Source organism: Heptranchias perlo, chromosome 6 (genome assembly GCF_035084215.1).
Source record: "Heptranchias perlo isolate sHepPer1 chromosome 6, sHepPer1.hap1, whole genome shotgun sequence".
Classification (NCBI taxonomy): domain Eukaryota; kingdom Metazoa; phylum Chordata; class Chondrichthyes; order Hexanchiformes; family Hexanchidae; genus Heptranchias; species Heptranchias perlo.
The window spans coordinates 10619606-10634162 of record NC_090330.1 but is presented as its reverse complement, the minus strand read 5'-3'; the positions used below and the strand labels follow the sequence as shown (position 1 = coordinate 10634162).

The window sequence follows — 14557 nt, the reverse complement described above, 5'->3', positions numbered from 1 at the left end:
AGGTTAAGGGGTGATCTTATCGAAGTCTATAAAATAATGAGGGGCATAGATAAGGTCGATAGTCAAAATCTTTTCCCAAAGGTAGGGGAGTCTATAACCAGGGGGCATAGATTTAAGGTGAGAGGGGAGAGATACAAAAGGGTCCAGAGGGGCAATTTTTTCACTCAAAGGGTGGTGAGTGTCTGGAACGAGCTGCCAGAGGCAGTAGTAGAGGCGGGTACAATTTTGTCTTTTAAAAAGCATTTGGACAGTTACATGGGTAAGATGGGTATAGAGGGATATGGGCCAAGTGCAGGCAATTGGGACTAGCTTAGTGGTATAAACTGGGCGACATGGACATGTTGGGCCGAAGGGCCTGTTTCCATGTTGTAACTTCTATGATTCTATGATTCTATGATCTCCACTAGTCCCTGTGTACAAATTATATTAAGGGATGAAAATGATGTACGACTTCTTAGCAAGACAAGGTTTGCCTTTAAAGTACACTTATAGCCTTTTCCAGATCAAATCCTTTTACATAATCTCCTCCAGCTAAAAATAGATGGTTTCCAAAAGTTGAAGACACAAGACCCAACTGCAAACTTCTCACAACCATATACCTGAAATGGTGAAAGCAAAGCCAGAGTGTGGCAGTCACCAGCTCGAGTGCCCGAAGCCCTCCTACTACTTCTGCTACTGACATTAACAAGATTTTATTTTTTTAATACTATAAATCATGTATCATCACACATAAGAGAAGAGGAATTCTTACATTTCAGTTTTCATAACATAGCTGATCCTGCAGTAGAGTGCTTCGGGTGCAGAGCAGCACTCACTGGGAAATTGTGGGTCTGCAGTGCCAGATTTTCTGTCCATTATGTTGCGGGCCCGCAGTTTGCCGACCGACAGTCCCTACAGGCACTGCTCCACACCAAGAGGGCCCTGCCGTCAATTCATTTTCTAAACAATTCAAACAGATGCTCACCTTTTTCCTAATAATGGTCTTGTAGATATTGCGTGCAAACATTGAACTTGCTGATAAAAGTGATGAATCTGCAGATGACATAACTGCTGCTGAAATGGCACCAATTCCCAATATAGAAATGTAAACCGGGCAAAGGTATTGAAGGACAATGGGTAATATCATATTCGATTTGTGTCTTTCACTTGGGGTTGGTAAACCATAACTTGTTTGATTCCAATCTGGAAGAAATGAGATATTTTGCATTTGGAATTGCTTTCATCAGTATTTTCTTAATACAAGGTCAGGAGGCCTTGAAGAAAACAAATTTTACTTCAAATGTGTGAAAATGCCCAAAGCACTATGTTATAGAAGGGCAGGAGGCAGACTCTCATCCAGGGTGTTACACTTGGTGAACTCCTGATCTCAAGCAAGTCATTATCTACAGGCCCTGAGCAGAGCTCTAGCACATAAAGGGAGACATGCCTTAGGCTACTGTCAAGCACCTCCAGGTAGACACTCGCACCACCACCACAACAACAACAACAAGAAGAAGTCACATTTATATAGCACCTTTAACGTAGTAAAACGTCCTAAGGCACTTCACAGGAGCTATTATCAAACAAAATTTCACACTGAGCCACATTAAGAGATATTAGGACAGGTGATCAAAAGCTTGGTTAAAGAGGTAGGTTTTAAGGAGTGTCTTAAAGGTGGAGAGAGAGGTAGAGAGATGGAGAGGTTTAGGGAGGGAATTCCAGAGCTTAGGGCCTAGACAGCTGAAGGCACGGCCACCAATGGTGGAGCGATTAAAATCCAATGCGCAAGAGGCGAGAATTGGAGGAGCGCAGAGATCTCGGAGGGTTTAGAGCTGGAGGAGGTTACAGAGATAGGGAGGTATCTGCCGTGGCCAGAGGTAGAGGAATCAGGCTCTTCATTGTCATGTTGTTATCATCATTGTCATAATAATCATCAGCCTGCTCCTCCTCCTTCTCATCTCCCCCCCCTCCCCCGCTGTTGCTGAGACTGATCTGTGGAAGAAAAGGAAATGAGGTAGGAATGACTGTTCAGCACTCAGGAAAAGCAATGAGATAGAGACAGCTCGAGATTTTCTGACAGCTGAGTTCTTTAAAGCGCTGTAGCAAGTGAAAGCACAGCTTTGCACTCAATTGCCTACAACTGGCATCAGCTCACCAATCGGTGACAGCCAAGCTGGAATGCCTCTCCAGCAACTCTATGGCCTGGGTCAGCAGTCTTATGTCAGGGATCACTCTGCCGGAGAGAAGAACAAATGCTAGAAGGACTTTGTCACAGGAGAGGCGGGTGTTGTAAGGTGCTGCATGCAAAATCAGCTTGTGAGGGGAGTTCAGAACGGATCCCAGGGTTAGAGAGTCATTAGGCCACGGTCTACTGTGCAGGAATACTTGTCATTCCATTTAAGATGTGAGAGTTAGAGGGTCCGTAGTGCCAGAGTGGAAAGGCAAAGGTGGCAGTTCTCTTACCTTGCCTGCTCTTTTCAGGTCATTGAACTTTTTGCAGCACTGGCCTGCTGTACTGGGGGTGAGAGAGGTGACAATCAGCACCACTGCCACCTCCCTCCAAATGGCTCAGGTTACTCCCATCATCAACTTTCTCCCATGCAATCCCAGCAATCACTTCCACTGCCATTTGCTCTAGCTCAAGATTTATATCAGAAAATGTTTGCGGTCAGTGCTTAGACATTCTTGGTATGATGGACCACACACTTTGGAACATATTTCTCAAGTCACAAACGATAGAAATGATCCCTATAAGTATAGAATGGGTTGGGGCTGCTTTCCGTGAGTTGATGAGGATGAAATTAAATGTTTTGGCTCCTGAAAATTCTGCTGCTTGTTGTGAAAAGGGACTTGAAGAAGCACAAAATTACTTTGGTAATAATTCATTGCAATTCCACATGCTGACTGAAGTTGGAGGATAAACACATACCTGCTGGCCCTCCAGGAAGCTGTTGTCACTTTAAGTGCTGTAGACTTTGAAATCTCACAGCAACAAGTTTCCTATCCCCAAACCAACAGAGAGCCAGAGGAGGAGGAGGAGAAGGATGATGATTATTATGATGACGTTTCACATGGGACTTGTGCCTCTGCCTCGCCAACCATTATGCAAATAATCTGATCCTGCAAATTCTGTTGGGCTCAGCTGTGTACCTCATGGGTGGCCAGACGTCTTGGTGTTTCTACCTTCCAAAAGGCCCCAAGAAATTTGGAGTCATTATGATTGGCATGTATAGTTCATTTTTTGGTCTTTGTGTACATACAATCAGCCAGTTTCCTCTCTCCCCAGAATGCTCATTTTATTGCTTAGAAGCCACATGACAATAGAACGAAAACAATACGGTCTGAGTGACGGCTAGTTTGCAGTACTCACTTGTGTCAAGGACCATCATAATTTATCTAAGTGTCTCACATGCATGATGAACGACACTAGTATATTGTATCATTTCACAATATGGTGGATTACTTTTCATACCTGTAGAAACAGCAACTGCACCAATAATGATGGAAGGGAAAGACAATGTGAAGCAGGAAATACCAGCTATATAAGATGTTCTTTGTGCTTGAGAAACTGATGATGCAGCAAGAACTCGCTGAAAATACACTTGCCAAGGAATACCTCCCAGCGTCTGAAAGAAATTAATAACAGGCTAGCATTTTAGAACAAAACAAAAAAGTTATTCAGGAAGTCGGTTAGTTAGCAATGATTATTTCAAACACTAAAACAATCTTAGTTGCATGGTTTCATCACAATATCACAAATACAAGATAATTACAGATGAGCAACTTTTTTTTACCTCCCAGGTGTACCTGGCATATATAAGGCTATTCCATCTCCTTTTCTGTCTACTCTGCTTTATCTAAACACTTTAGAATGTTATATTCATCTCCATCCCCTGGATTCCCACCATATAGTTCCCTACTGCCACAACAGCCTCCAGTTTCAGTATCTTATTTCTAAAGCTTGTAGTATGTATGTACATACATTTTATTATATATTTGCCTCCTCTCACATCCTCTAGTCTCTGCTTATTCCTGATTTCTAGTTCATTTGTGTCTCTCTGAGTTTCTGAATTTGTACCCACCTGTTGACTACTTTCTATGCTGCCATTGGTCCCATCTGGGATCCTGCTTCCACCCTGTCCTACACCCTGCCTGTGCAATTGAAATGATTTTCTATTGCTGCATCAATGTTTCTCACAGGTCTCTTTGTCCCTATTTGGTTTAACTGTGGCCCGTCTCTCCTGTACCAGTGCTTTTTATTCTGGAAGGATTCCCAGTTATTTATGAAGTTGGCGTTGATCTCACACCATGCTGCCAGTCACTTGTTTATCTCCTCAATTCTTTTGATGAACTCTCCTTTTCCCAAATATTAAAAGTATATCAGAGAATGTTACTCTGCATCCTTTATCTTCAGTTTTGAGTCAGCCCTCATACATGTGGCGCTTAAGGCCCCTATATTATTTCTCCCAATGCCATTTACCTCTATGTGGACTACCACCACTGGGTCTGCACCTGTGCCCTTCGGTATCCATTCTAATCTTTCCTCAATATGTACTGCTCTAGCTCCAGTTGGACAGCTCACCATCCTGTGGGTTTGTCCTTACGATACACATGGTTATCCACTTTCCTGAGCAAGAATTGGCTATGACTACAATCCCTCTCTAACCTGAAAACTGTGTCTTTAACCAGGCTCTCCTACATGGCTTTCTGACCAACTTTTGCCCCTCTGTTGTATCTGGCTTATCACATCTCATTTGTGAACATCCCACAGCAATGGCAGTTCCCCTTTCTTGTTGTATTTCTTCCATTGCTCCTCTTTGCTTTCATTTTTTTATTCCAGGTGTTCCCTTTTTATTTTACTTCGATCTCATGCCTGCATTTAAGTATTACTTTCCTGGGGTGTTCTTATTTAATTTGGCTTGGAATCATAGAAAGGTTACAGCATGGATTCGGCCCATCGAGTCCATGCCGGTTCTATTCAAGAGCAATCCAGCTAGTCCAACTCCCCCGCCCTATCCCCGTGGCCCTGCAAGTTTTTTCCTTTCAAGTACTTATCCAGTTCCCTTTTAAAAGCCATGATTGAATCTGCCTCCACCACCCCCTCGGGCAGTGCATTCCAGATCCTAACCACTCGCTGTGTAAAAAGGTTTTTCCTCATGTCACCTTTGGTTCTTTTGCCAATCACCTTAAATCTCTGTCCTCTGGTTCTTGATCCTTCCACCAATGGGAACAGTTTCTCTCTATCTATTCTGTCTAAACCCTTCATGATTTTAAATATCTCTATCAAATTTCTTCTCGACCTTCTCTGTTCCAAGGAGAACAACCCCAGCTTCTCTATTCTATCCATGTAACTAAAGTCCCTCATCCCTGGAATCATTCTTGTAAATCTTTTCTGCACCCTCTCTAAGGCCTTCACATCTTTGCTAAAGTGTGGTGCCTAGAACTGGACACAATACTCCAGTTGTGGTCGAACCAGTGTTTTATAAAGGTTTGTCTGATTTCCTTGCTTTTGTACTCTATGTCTCTATTTATTAAGCCCAGTATCCCTTATGATTTTTTAACCACTTTATCAACCTGCCCTGCCACTTTCAATGATTTGTGCACATATACCCCCAGTCTCTCTGTTCCTGTACCCCTTTTAGAATTGTGCCCTCTAGTTTATATTGCCTCTCCTCGGTGTTCCAGGTGTTCCTCTTTGTCAACTATTTCCCAAAAGTGTTCTCTCTACCCCTTTAACTGTAACTTCTCAAGTACCCTCCCTTTAAAACTGTGCCTGCCTGTACTGCCCTATCAAAAATATTACAGTTATTGAATCATTTTTCTTTCCTGTTCCCCTATTATTTTACTTGACTGCTGAAACATTGCGCTGCTTGGGAGGTTTTGGAAAATCCAACTCTCTATTATAATGATACCTGGTCACGCTGAAATCCTTCAGTACGATCACTGGAATCTTCTTGAGCTGAGCTGCCCCATTACCCTCTATTTGTTCCTATAACACAATATTCACAGCTCTCCTTGGAATCCGTGGTCCTCTTGATGAATTTTTGCCAGTATTGAAATTCTTTGGTGCCTTTGCACCCCGATGTACACCAATGTCCTTTAAAGTTTTTTGAAGTTTACAGGAACCCTCAGATTAGTATGTGATAGCAGTGTGGAGAAGGTGGTATAGGGCTCTGTTAAGTTCTATGACATTTTGTGCCTATGTCCTGAAGATCTTCCATCTTGCTGTTAACATTTACTATATCGCCTGTTATCTGCAAATGTTAGAAGTCCCTGACCATCTTTAATGATGACTCACACAGGTGAAAATAATGAGATTCATTTAAATTTGCACTGATAGGTCCCAATTTGAAATTAGACTTGACACGAGTGCATGGCCTTTACTCTGAAGCAGTAACTCCAGGAGCAGCATTTATACTTTTGGTAGCAATAGCTGCAAATCAGCCTCCTTTAGATAGGACTAGACACAACTAATTTGCATTTTTTAAATTGGCTTTTTTTAATGTCAACAGACCGATAAGGGTAAATTATTTTCAAGGTTTATGATCAATGCTACTTTTTATACTCTTCTGAAATTGATAACATTACGGCTTGCCTGTTAGCAGATTTAGAGAGAGATGCTGTTGTTATCAGAAAGGAGCAGTCTTTGTTGAGGCTAAGACTCCCTCTTTTTTGGGGGAAAATAACTTTCTCCTCTATTGCTCCTTGATCTTCCCATTCCATGCATTATCCTTGACCAAAATGGTACAGTTCTGTTTTTACTGAGAATCCTAAGTGAAGGGTCAATGTTCATCTACCAACATTGAAAAGAGAAAAGATGGAGCGAAGACAAGAAATAGTGATGACGTGACAACAAACTTGGGTTTTAAAAGCATGTGGATTCTCAGAGCTAACAATGAGGGAGTTAAGTCAACTCGGTCTGGATCTGGGCAGGACTGGAACCAATGTCCTAGGGGGAGTGTTTGCCAGTGCTGTTGGGGAGGGTTTAAACTAATGTGGCAGGGGGATGGGAACCGATGCAGGAAGTCAGTGGGAAATAAAGTGGTGACAGAAACAAAAGGCAGTAAGGGAGAGTGTACAGAACATGACCGGACAGATGGTCTGAGAAAGCAGGGCAAAGACCAAGGGAAGTCTAGATTAAACTGCATTTATTTCAATGCAAGAAGTCTGATGGGCAAGGCAGATGAACTCAGGGCATGGATGGGTACATGGGACTGGGATGTTATAGCTATTACTGAAACATGGCTAAGGGAGGGGCAGGACTGGCAGCTCAATGTTCCAGGGTACAGATGCTATAGGAAAGATAGAGCAGGAGGTAAGAGAGGAGGGGGAGTTGCGTTCTTGATTAGGGAGAACATCACGGCAGTAGTGAGAGGGGATATATCCGAGGGTTCGCCCACTGAGTCCATATGGGTAGAACTGAAAAATAAGAAGGGAGAGATCACTTTGATAGGATTGTACTACAGACTCCCAAATAGTCAACGGGAAATTGAGGAGCAAATATGTAAGGAGATTACAGACAGCTGCAAGAAAAATAGGGTGGTAATAGTAGGGGACTTTAACTTTCCCAACATTGACTGGGACAGCCATAGCATTAGGGGCTTGGATGGAGAGAAATTTGTTGAGTGTATTCAGGAGGAATTTCTCATTCAGTATGTGGATGGCCCGACTAGAGAGGGGGCAAAACTTGACCTCCTCTTGGGAAATAAGGAAGGGCAGGTGACAGAAGTGTTAGTGAGGGATCACTTTGGGACCAGTGATCATAATTCCATTAGTTTTAAGATAGCTATGGAGAAGGATAGGTCTGGCCCAAAAGTTAAAATTCTAAATTGGGGAAAGGCCAATTTTGATGGTATTAGACAGGAACTTTCAGAAGTTGATTGGGAGAGTCTGTTGGCAGGCAAAGGGACGTCTGGTAAGTGGGAGGCTTTCAAAAGTGTGTTAACCAGGGTTCAGGGTAAGCACATTCCTTATAAAGTGAAGGGCAAGGCTGGTAGAAGTAGGGAACCTTGGATGACTCGGGAGATTGAGGCACTAGTCAAAAATAAGAAGGAGGCATATGACATGCATAGGCAGCTGGGATCAAGTGGATCCCTTGAAGAGTATAGAGATTGCCGGAGTAGAGTTAAGAGAGAAATCAGGAGGGCAAAAAGGGGATATGAGATTGCTTTGGCAGATCAGGCAAAGGTGAATCCAAAGAGCTTCTACAAATACATAAAGGGCAAAAGGGTAACTAGGGAGAGAGTAGGGCCTCTTAAGGATCAACAAGGTCATCTATGTGCGGAACCACAAGAGATGGGTGAGATCCTGAATGAATATTTCACATCGGTATTTACGGTTGAGAAAGGCATGGATGTTAGGGAACTTGGGGAAATAAATAGTGATGTCTTGAGGAGTGTACATATTACAGAGAGGGAGGTGCTGGAAGTCTTAACGCGCATCAAGGTAGATAAATCTCCGGGACCTGATGAAATGTATCCCAGGACGTTATGGGAGGTTAGGGAGGAAATTGCGGGTCCCCTAGCAGAGATATTTGAATCATCCACCGCTACAGGTGAGGTGCCTGAAGATTGGAGGGTAGCAAATGTTGTGCCTTTGTTTAAGAAGGGCGGCAGGGAAAAGCCTGGGAACTACAGACCAGTGAGCCTGACATCTGTAGTGGGTAAGTTGTTAGAGGGTATTCTGAGGGACAGAATCTACAGGCATTTGGAGAGGCAGGGACTAATTAGGAACAGTCAGCATGGTTTTGTGAGAGGAAAATCATGTCTCACGAATTTGATTGAGTTTTTTGAAGGGGTAACCAAGAAGATAGATGAGGGCTGTGCAGTAGAAGTGGTCTACATGGACTTCAGCAAAGCATTTGACAAGGTACCGCATGGTAGGTTGTTACATAAGGTTAAATCTCATGGGATCCAAGGTGAGGTAGCCAATTGGATACAAAATTGGCTTGACGACAGAAGACAGAGGGTGGTTGTCGAGGGTTGTTTTTCAAACTGGATGCCTGTGTCCAGCGGTGTGCCTCAGGGATCGGTGCTGGGTCCGCTGTTATTTGTTATTTATATTAATGATTTGGATGAGAATTTAGGAGGCATGGTTAGTAAGTTTGCAGATGACACCAAGATTGGTGGCATTGTGGACAGTGAAGAAGGTTATCTAGGATTGCAACGGGATCTTGATAAATTGGGCCAGTGGGCCGATGAATGGCAGATGGAGTTTAATTTAGATAAATGTGAGGTGATGCATTTTGGTAGATCGAATCGGGCCAGGACCTACTCCGTTAATGGTAGGGCGTTGGGGAGAGTTATAGAACAAAGAGATCTAGGAGTACAGATTCATAGCTCTTTGAAAGTGGAGTCACAGGTGGATAGGGTGGTGAAGAAGGCATTCAGCATGCTTGGTTTCATTGGTCAGAACATTGAATGCAGGAGTTGGGATGTCTTGTTGAAGTTGTACAGGGCATTGGTGAGGCCACACTTGGAGTACTGTGTACAGTTCTGGTCACCCTATTATAGAAAGGATATTATTAAACTAGAAAGAGTGCAGAAAAGATTTACTAGAATGCTACCGGGACTTGATGGTTTGACTTACAGGGAGAGGTTAGACAGACTGGGACTTTATTCCCTGGAGAGTAGGAGGTTAAGGGGTGATCTTATAGAAGTCTATAAAATAATGAGGGGCATAGATAAGGTCGATAGTCAAAATCTTTTCCCAAAGGTAGGGGAGTCTATAACGAGGGGGCACAGATTTAAGGTGAGAGGGGAGAGATACAAAAGGATCCAGAGGGGCAATTTTTTCACTCAAAGGGTGGTGAGTGTCTGGAACGAGCTGCCAGAGGCAGTAGTAGAGGCGGGTACAATTTTGTCTTTTAAAAAGCATTTGGACAGTTACATGGGGAAGATGGGTATCGAGGGATATGGGCCAAGTGCAGGCAATTGGGACTAGCGTAGTGGTATAAACTGGGCGACATGGACATGTTGGGCCGAAGGGCCTGTTTCCATGTTGTAACTTCTATGATTCTATGATTCTAAGTATTTCATAGTTTTGAATTTCAGAAAAGAATGAATTGAAGAATGTGTGCTGAATGTTAATAGCATTGTGAGGATGCAACATAGCAACATATGATGAGAAAGATTACATAGCATGGTGCATGGAAATTAGACGGCATAAGAGCAAAACCTTCAAATGAGCCATAATTATAGTATTGATAAAATAAAGCAACACAAAAAAGTATGGAGTAAAAGAGGTTGGAGGTTAAAGGTGGTAGTTCCATTGTTTATCAGAAATGAACAACCTTATCCCAGATCTCCACCAATTCCATTTTGATGGCAGCCACTAGATGTGCAAAAGCAGCCCAAGAATTACTCTCTCTCTCTGATTTTCCATTGCTCCTTGTGAGGAGTCATCTGGCTTCTGTTCAGGACCCAGCTATGGAGACATACATGAAACACACAGCTCCGAATGCAGGTGTGAGGGGTAGGGATAAGTTTATATCCACCATTCTGTGTCCCAAGAGCCTACATCAACATGCCATCCAGGAGTGGACAATTATATTGTCAGTTTTGCAACAAACATTGCCACAAACTGAGATGAAAGGTTGTTTTTAATTCTGCTCTTAAAAAGCAACTTAAAAGTTTAAAAGAGTTACATGCAATAAACAGCTTACTAACAGCCTTACACATCATTTTGGTAAATGTTATTTTGATGCTGTAATCAATTTTTTAAAAATTCATTCTCAGGATGTGGGCGTCGTTGGCAGGGCCAGCATTTATTGCCTATCTCTAGTTGCCCTGAAAAGATAATGCTAGGCCTTTTTCTTGAACCGCTGCAGTTCATGTGATGAAGATGCTCCCACAATGCTGTTAGGTAGGGAGTCCCAGGATTTTGACCCAGCGACGATGAAGGCATGCCCTGGTGCGATGACTAGATCACAGCCTAGTGGTCTATCTTGTTTTATTCTTGTTATTCTTTGTAGTAGTTTGATACAACTGAGTAGATTGCTTGGTCACTTCAGTATTGTTGGCACTAATTATATAATTTCCCTCCCTTTTAAGTTATAATTTAGTTTTAATCTCTGTATTTATCCATGGAATGCTGTGCTTTTTGCTTTACAGGAATATATTTATTTCTACTCTATCTATCTTATATTTGGTGATTACCAACCCTTCCCTCCATATTAACTCCCCTACCTGTATTCACGACCACCCCCTTGACCTTGCCATCTTATGGCTTCTCTACTCCCATGGTGTCAATCACAGATAAGGCCATCTCTGATCACTTTCTTGTCTCCCTCTCCACCCTCGTCCCCCTTCCCCCTTCCCCCTCCCATCCCCCGACCATGCCTGCTCTTTGTTTTCATCGGTGAGCACTCGCTCTTTGCTCAAATTTAGCTTCCAAATTTCTGGACTTCTCTGCCATCAAGACTACGCTACTCCACTGGACTACACTGGAGTACACTGTAAGACTCAGCTGCTATTCAGTTGCTTAAGTTTTAAGGTGACTTTGTCTAGTCTACAGCTCATCCCCCACCTCTGCTGTTACCTGCTGAGTTTATGACTGTCCTACTGGTTTTCCAGCTTTATTTTGCTACAGTGTAGTTTCTGGCCAGAAATTCACTCTCCTGGGCCGTAGTCTATTTCTTCGCCGCTTCCTGATCTTAAAGTGACTTCCCAACTTCGCAACTGTTTTTCTGCCCCGCGATCAAGCCTGCACACCCCCGGCTCTTCATTCCCATGGAAGTACCTCCAGCAGTGCGTCCTCCGATACTGTACCCTTCAAATAGCTTCTGGACTCACTCGGCCTCCACACTTGTCTACAAACCTGGACATCAGTTTGTCGATGCTCCAAGCTGACTCCACCCTATCTATGTCAGCTTTATCCCACCATGGGACCTCTGACTTTAACTTTGGACTCCCTCCTATTGTCTCCTCTCTATTCCCTGTTTATTACCAGGATTTATCTATTCTAATCTTGCTATGTAACCATGCCTATGTAACTTGAGTTTCCCTGTGTCCATTTGCGTGACCGTTTTGGCTGCCGCTCTGGAACCGAGCCCATCACATCTATTTCCCCTTTTTTTCTGCTTTTCTCTTTATCCCCCCCAGGCCCCCCTCTCCTGTCGTCATGCCTTCCTTCATTTCTCCCCTCTCCGGTGCTCTGCCCCCCAAATTCCTACCTCAACCCTTCAGCACTCCTCGACTTTCCTACTCTCCTGCCGCTGTCCCAGGCTTCGCTCTGTCTTAGATGAGCCAACAGTTACCCTCTGCGCCTCTCTTCGCACCCTCCAAAGGGCCCAGTGAGGCCCTCGTCGCTGCCTCCTTATGAGCAGCAACACCATCTCACCGATCTTCCCGACCAGCGTGCCTGCCGGGGCTAATCTTGCCAATCTCCTTCCCATCCCACTCACCCCTCCCAGCGCTGACTCTGTGGAATCTACTATAACCTCCCCTCTCCGCATCTCCCTCCAGAATGTCCGTTCACTTGTGAATAAGGCCCTTGCCATCCATGAGCTTATTGTGGATGATTGCATCAACATCATGGCCTTGACGGAAACCTGGCTGATGGGTTATGACACCTCCCCCCCTTAATGAAGCCTCTCCGCCTGGCTATATCTTCCATCACTTGCTCCATCCAGACTGCCGCGGTGGCAGTGTGGCCCTTATCACCAAATCACACCTTGGTCTGCCATCATGTCAATCACAGGCAAAGTCATCTCTGATCACTTCCATGTATCCCTCTCCACCCACATCCCCCTTCCCCCTCCCACTCCTCTGTGTCTGCCCTGGAAAAACTCTCCCCCAAGTCACTTACAGTGGCACTTTCAAATTCCCAACTCTCTAGCCTATGGCCCTCCATTCACCATGACATTTCTGCAGTTACTGATTTGCTCAATCACACCCTCACCTCTACCTTTTATGCCCTTGTCCCCATTAAAACCATTACTCTCTCTCACCCTGGTCGTTTTCCCAGTACGGCCCTCATCTCCAATCCCTTAACTCCAAGGGACGTAGACGTGAACACTTATGGCAGATAACTGGCTCAGCCATTCATCACCAGATCTGGCTGGACCATGTAGAACACTATCGGGTCCTGTTGTCCTCTGCCAAAACTGTTCACTATTCCAGGATCATCCTGGAATTCAAAGATAACCCCCAGCTTCTCTTCACTACAAACTGTCTTCTTAAACCCCTCTCCCCTGCCTCCTCCACCCTCACTGTTAATTGTATCCATATGATTTATATCAAATAGTGTTAATTGTATTCAGGTGGTACCTATCAATTGGGGACTCTCTTGTATCCATATATATGAGAGCTTATCTAGGGTGTGGAGTGTGTAATGTAGATCCCTGTGAATAAAGGCTTGGAAGCAACTGAAGACCAGGCTCTAGTATCCTATCCTTCACATCTGGCTATCCAATTTTATAACACTCACCTCCAATAACAAGTGCAAGGAAATCATGGACTTCTTTGTCACTAAGATTGAGATCATCCATCAGCTACCTCTGCCCCTTCCCTTCCTTCCCCTAGCCCACCAAGCCAAGCTTCCCCTAAGGTTCTCCCCCTGCCCTGGCCCTGAACTCACATCTTTCTCTAGTTTCTCTCCTATCTCCCCTCATGCCCTCTCTGAGCTCATCTTGTCCATGAGACCCACCTCCTGCTCCTTCGACCCTATTCCCACCAAACTGCTAACCACCCAATTTACCTTCCTGGGCCCCATGTTAGTTGATATTGTTAACGGTTCTCTCTCCTCGGGTACTGTTCCCCCCCCCTTCAAAGCTGCGGTCGGCATCCCCCCTCCTCAAAAAACACACCCTTGACCCCTCTGACCCCTGCCAGAGTGCTGAAACGGCCCTTATCAAAGACACAAATGACATCCTATGTGACCGTGGCCATGGTAAACTATCCCTCTTTGTCCTTCTCGACCTGTCTGCAGCCTTTGACACGGTTGATCACATCACCCTCCTCCAACGCCTCTCCTCTGTCGTCCAGCTGGGTGGGACTGCCCTCGCCTGGTTCCATTCTTATCTATCCAGTCGTAGCCAGAGAATCACCTGCAATGCCCTCTCTTCCTGCTCCCTCACCGTTACCTCTGGAGTCACCCAAGGATCTATCCTTGGCCCCCTCCTATTTCTCATCTACATGCTGCCCCTCGGAGACATCATCCAAAAACACGACGTCAGGTTCCACATGCTGACGACACTCAGTTCTACCTCACCACCACCTTTCTCGACCCCTCCACTGTCTCTGATTTGTCACATTGCTTGTCCGACATCCACCAGCACTATTTAAAGGGACCATGCAGGATTTACAGGTTAGTTGCCGGATTAGTGCTTCTGGCTGCTGATGCATTTGTACCTGTTTTTGGAGGTCTCCTATACTTGAATACTACGACTAGGGGACATAGCCTAACATTTGGAGCGATATCTGGACCCCCCTGCTGATGAGAACAATGTAGACAGGCCTGGCTGCTTCACTACAATCAGGTAGATTACGAGAATGATTCCAGGGATGAGGGGCTTTAGTTACGTGGATAGACTGGAGAAGCTGGGGCTGTTCTCCTTGGAAGAGAGACGGTTGCAAGA

At 44.5% G+C, this 14557-nt stretch overlaps 1 protein-coding gene across 1 annotated transcript in view; it reads right to left on the bottom strand.

The window, feature by feature from the left end:
• LOC137322736 (high affinity choline transporter 1-like) overlaps window positions 1-14557 on the bottom strand; it is a 56705-nt gene that overhangs the window by 6602 nt on the left and 35546 nt on the right. The window contains exons 7-8 of the mRNA XM_067985741.1: window positions 3452-3605; window positions 965-1182 (exon numbers count right to left, since the gene is read on the bottom strand). Of these exons, the coding sequence (XP_067841842.1) occupies window positions 965-1182; window positions 3452-3605 (372 nt within the window). The remainder of the gene's footprint in view (window positions 1-964; window positions 1183-3451; window positions 3606-14557) is intronic.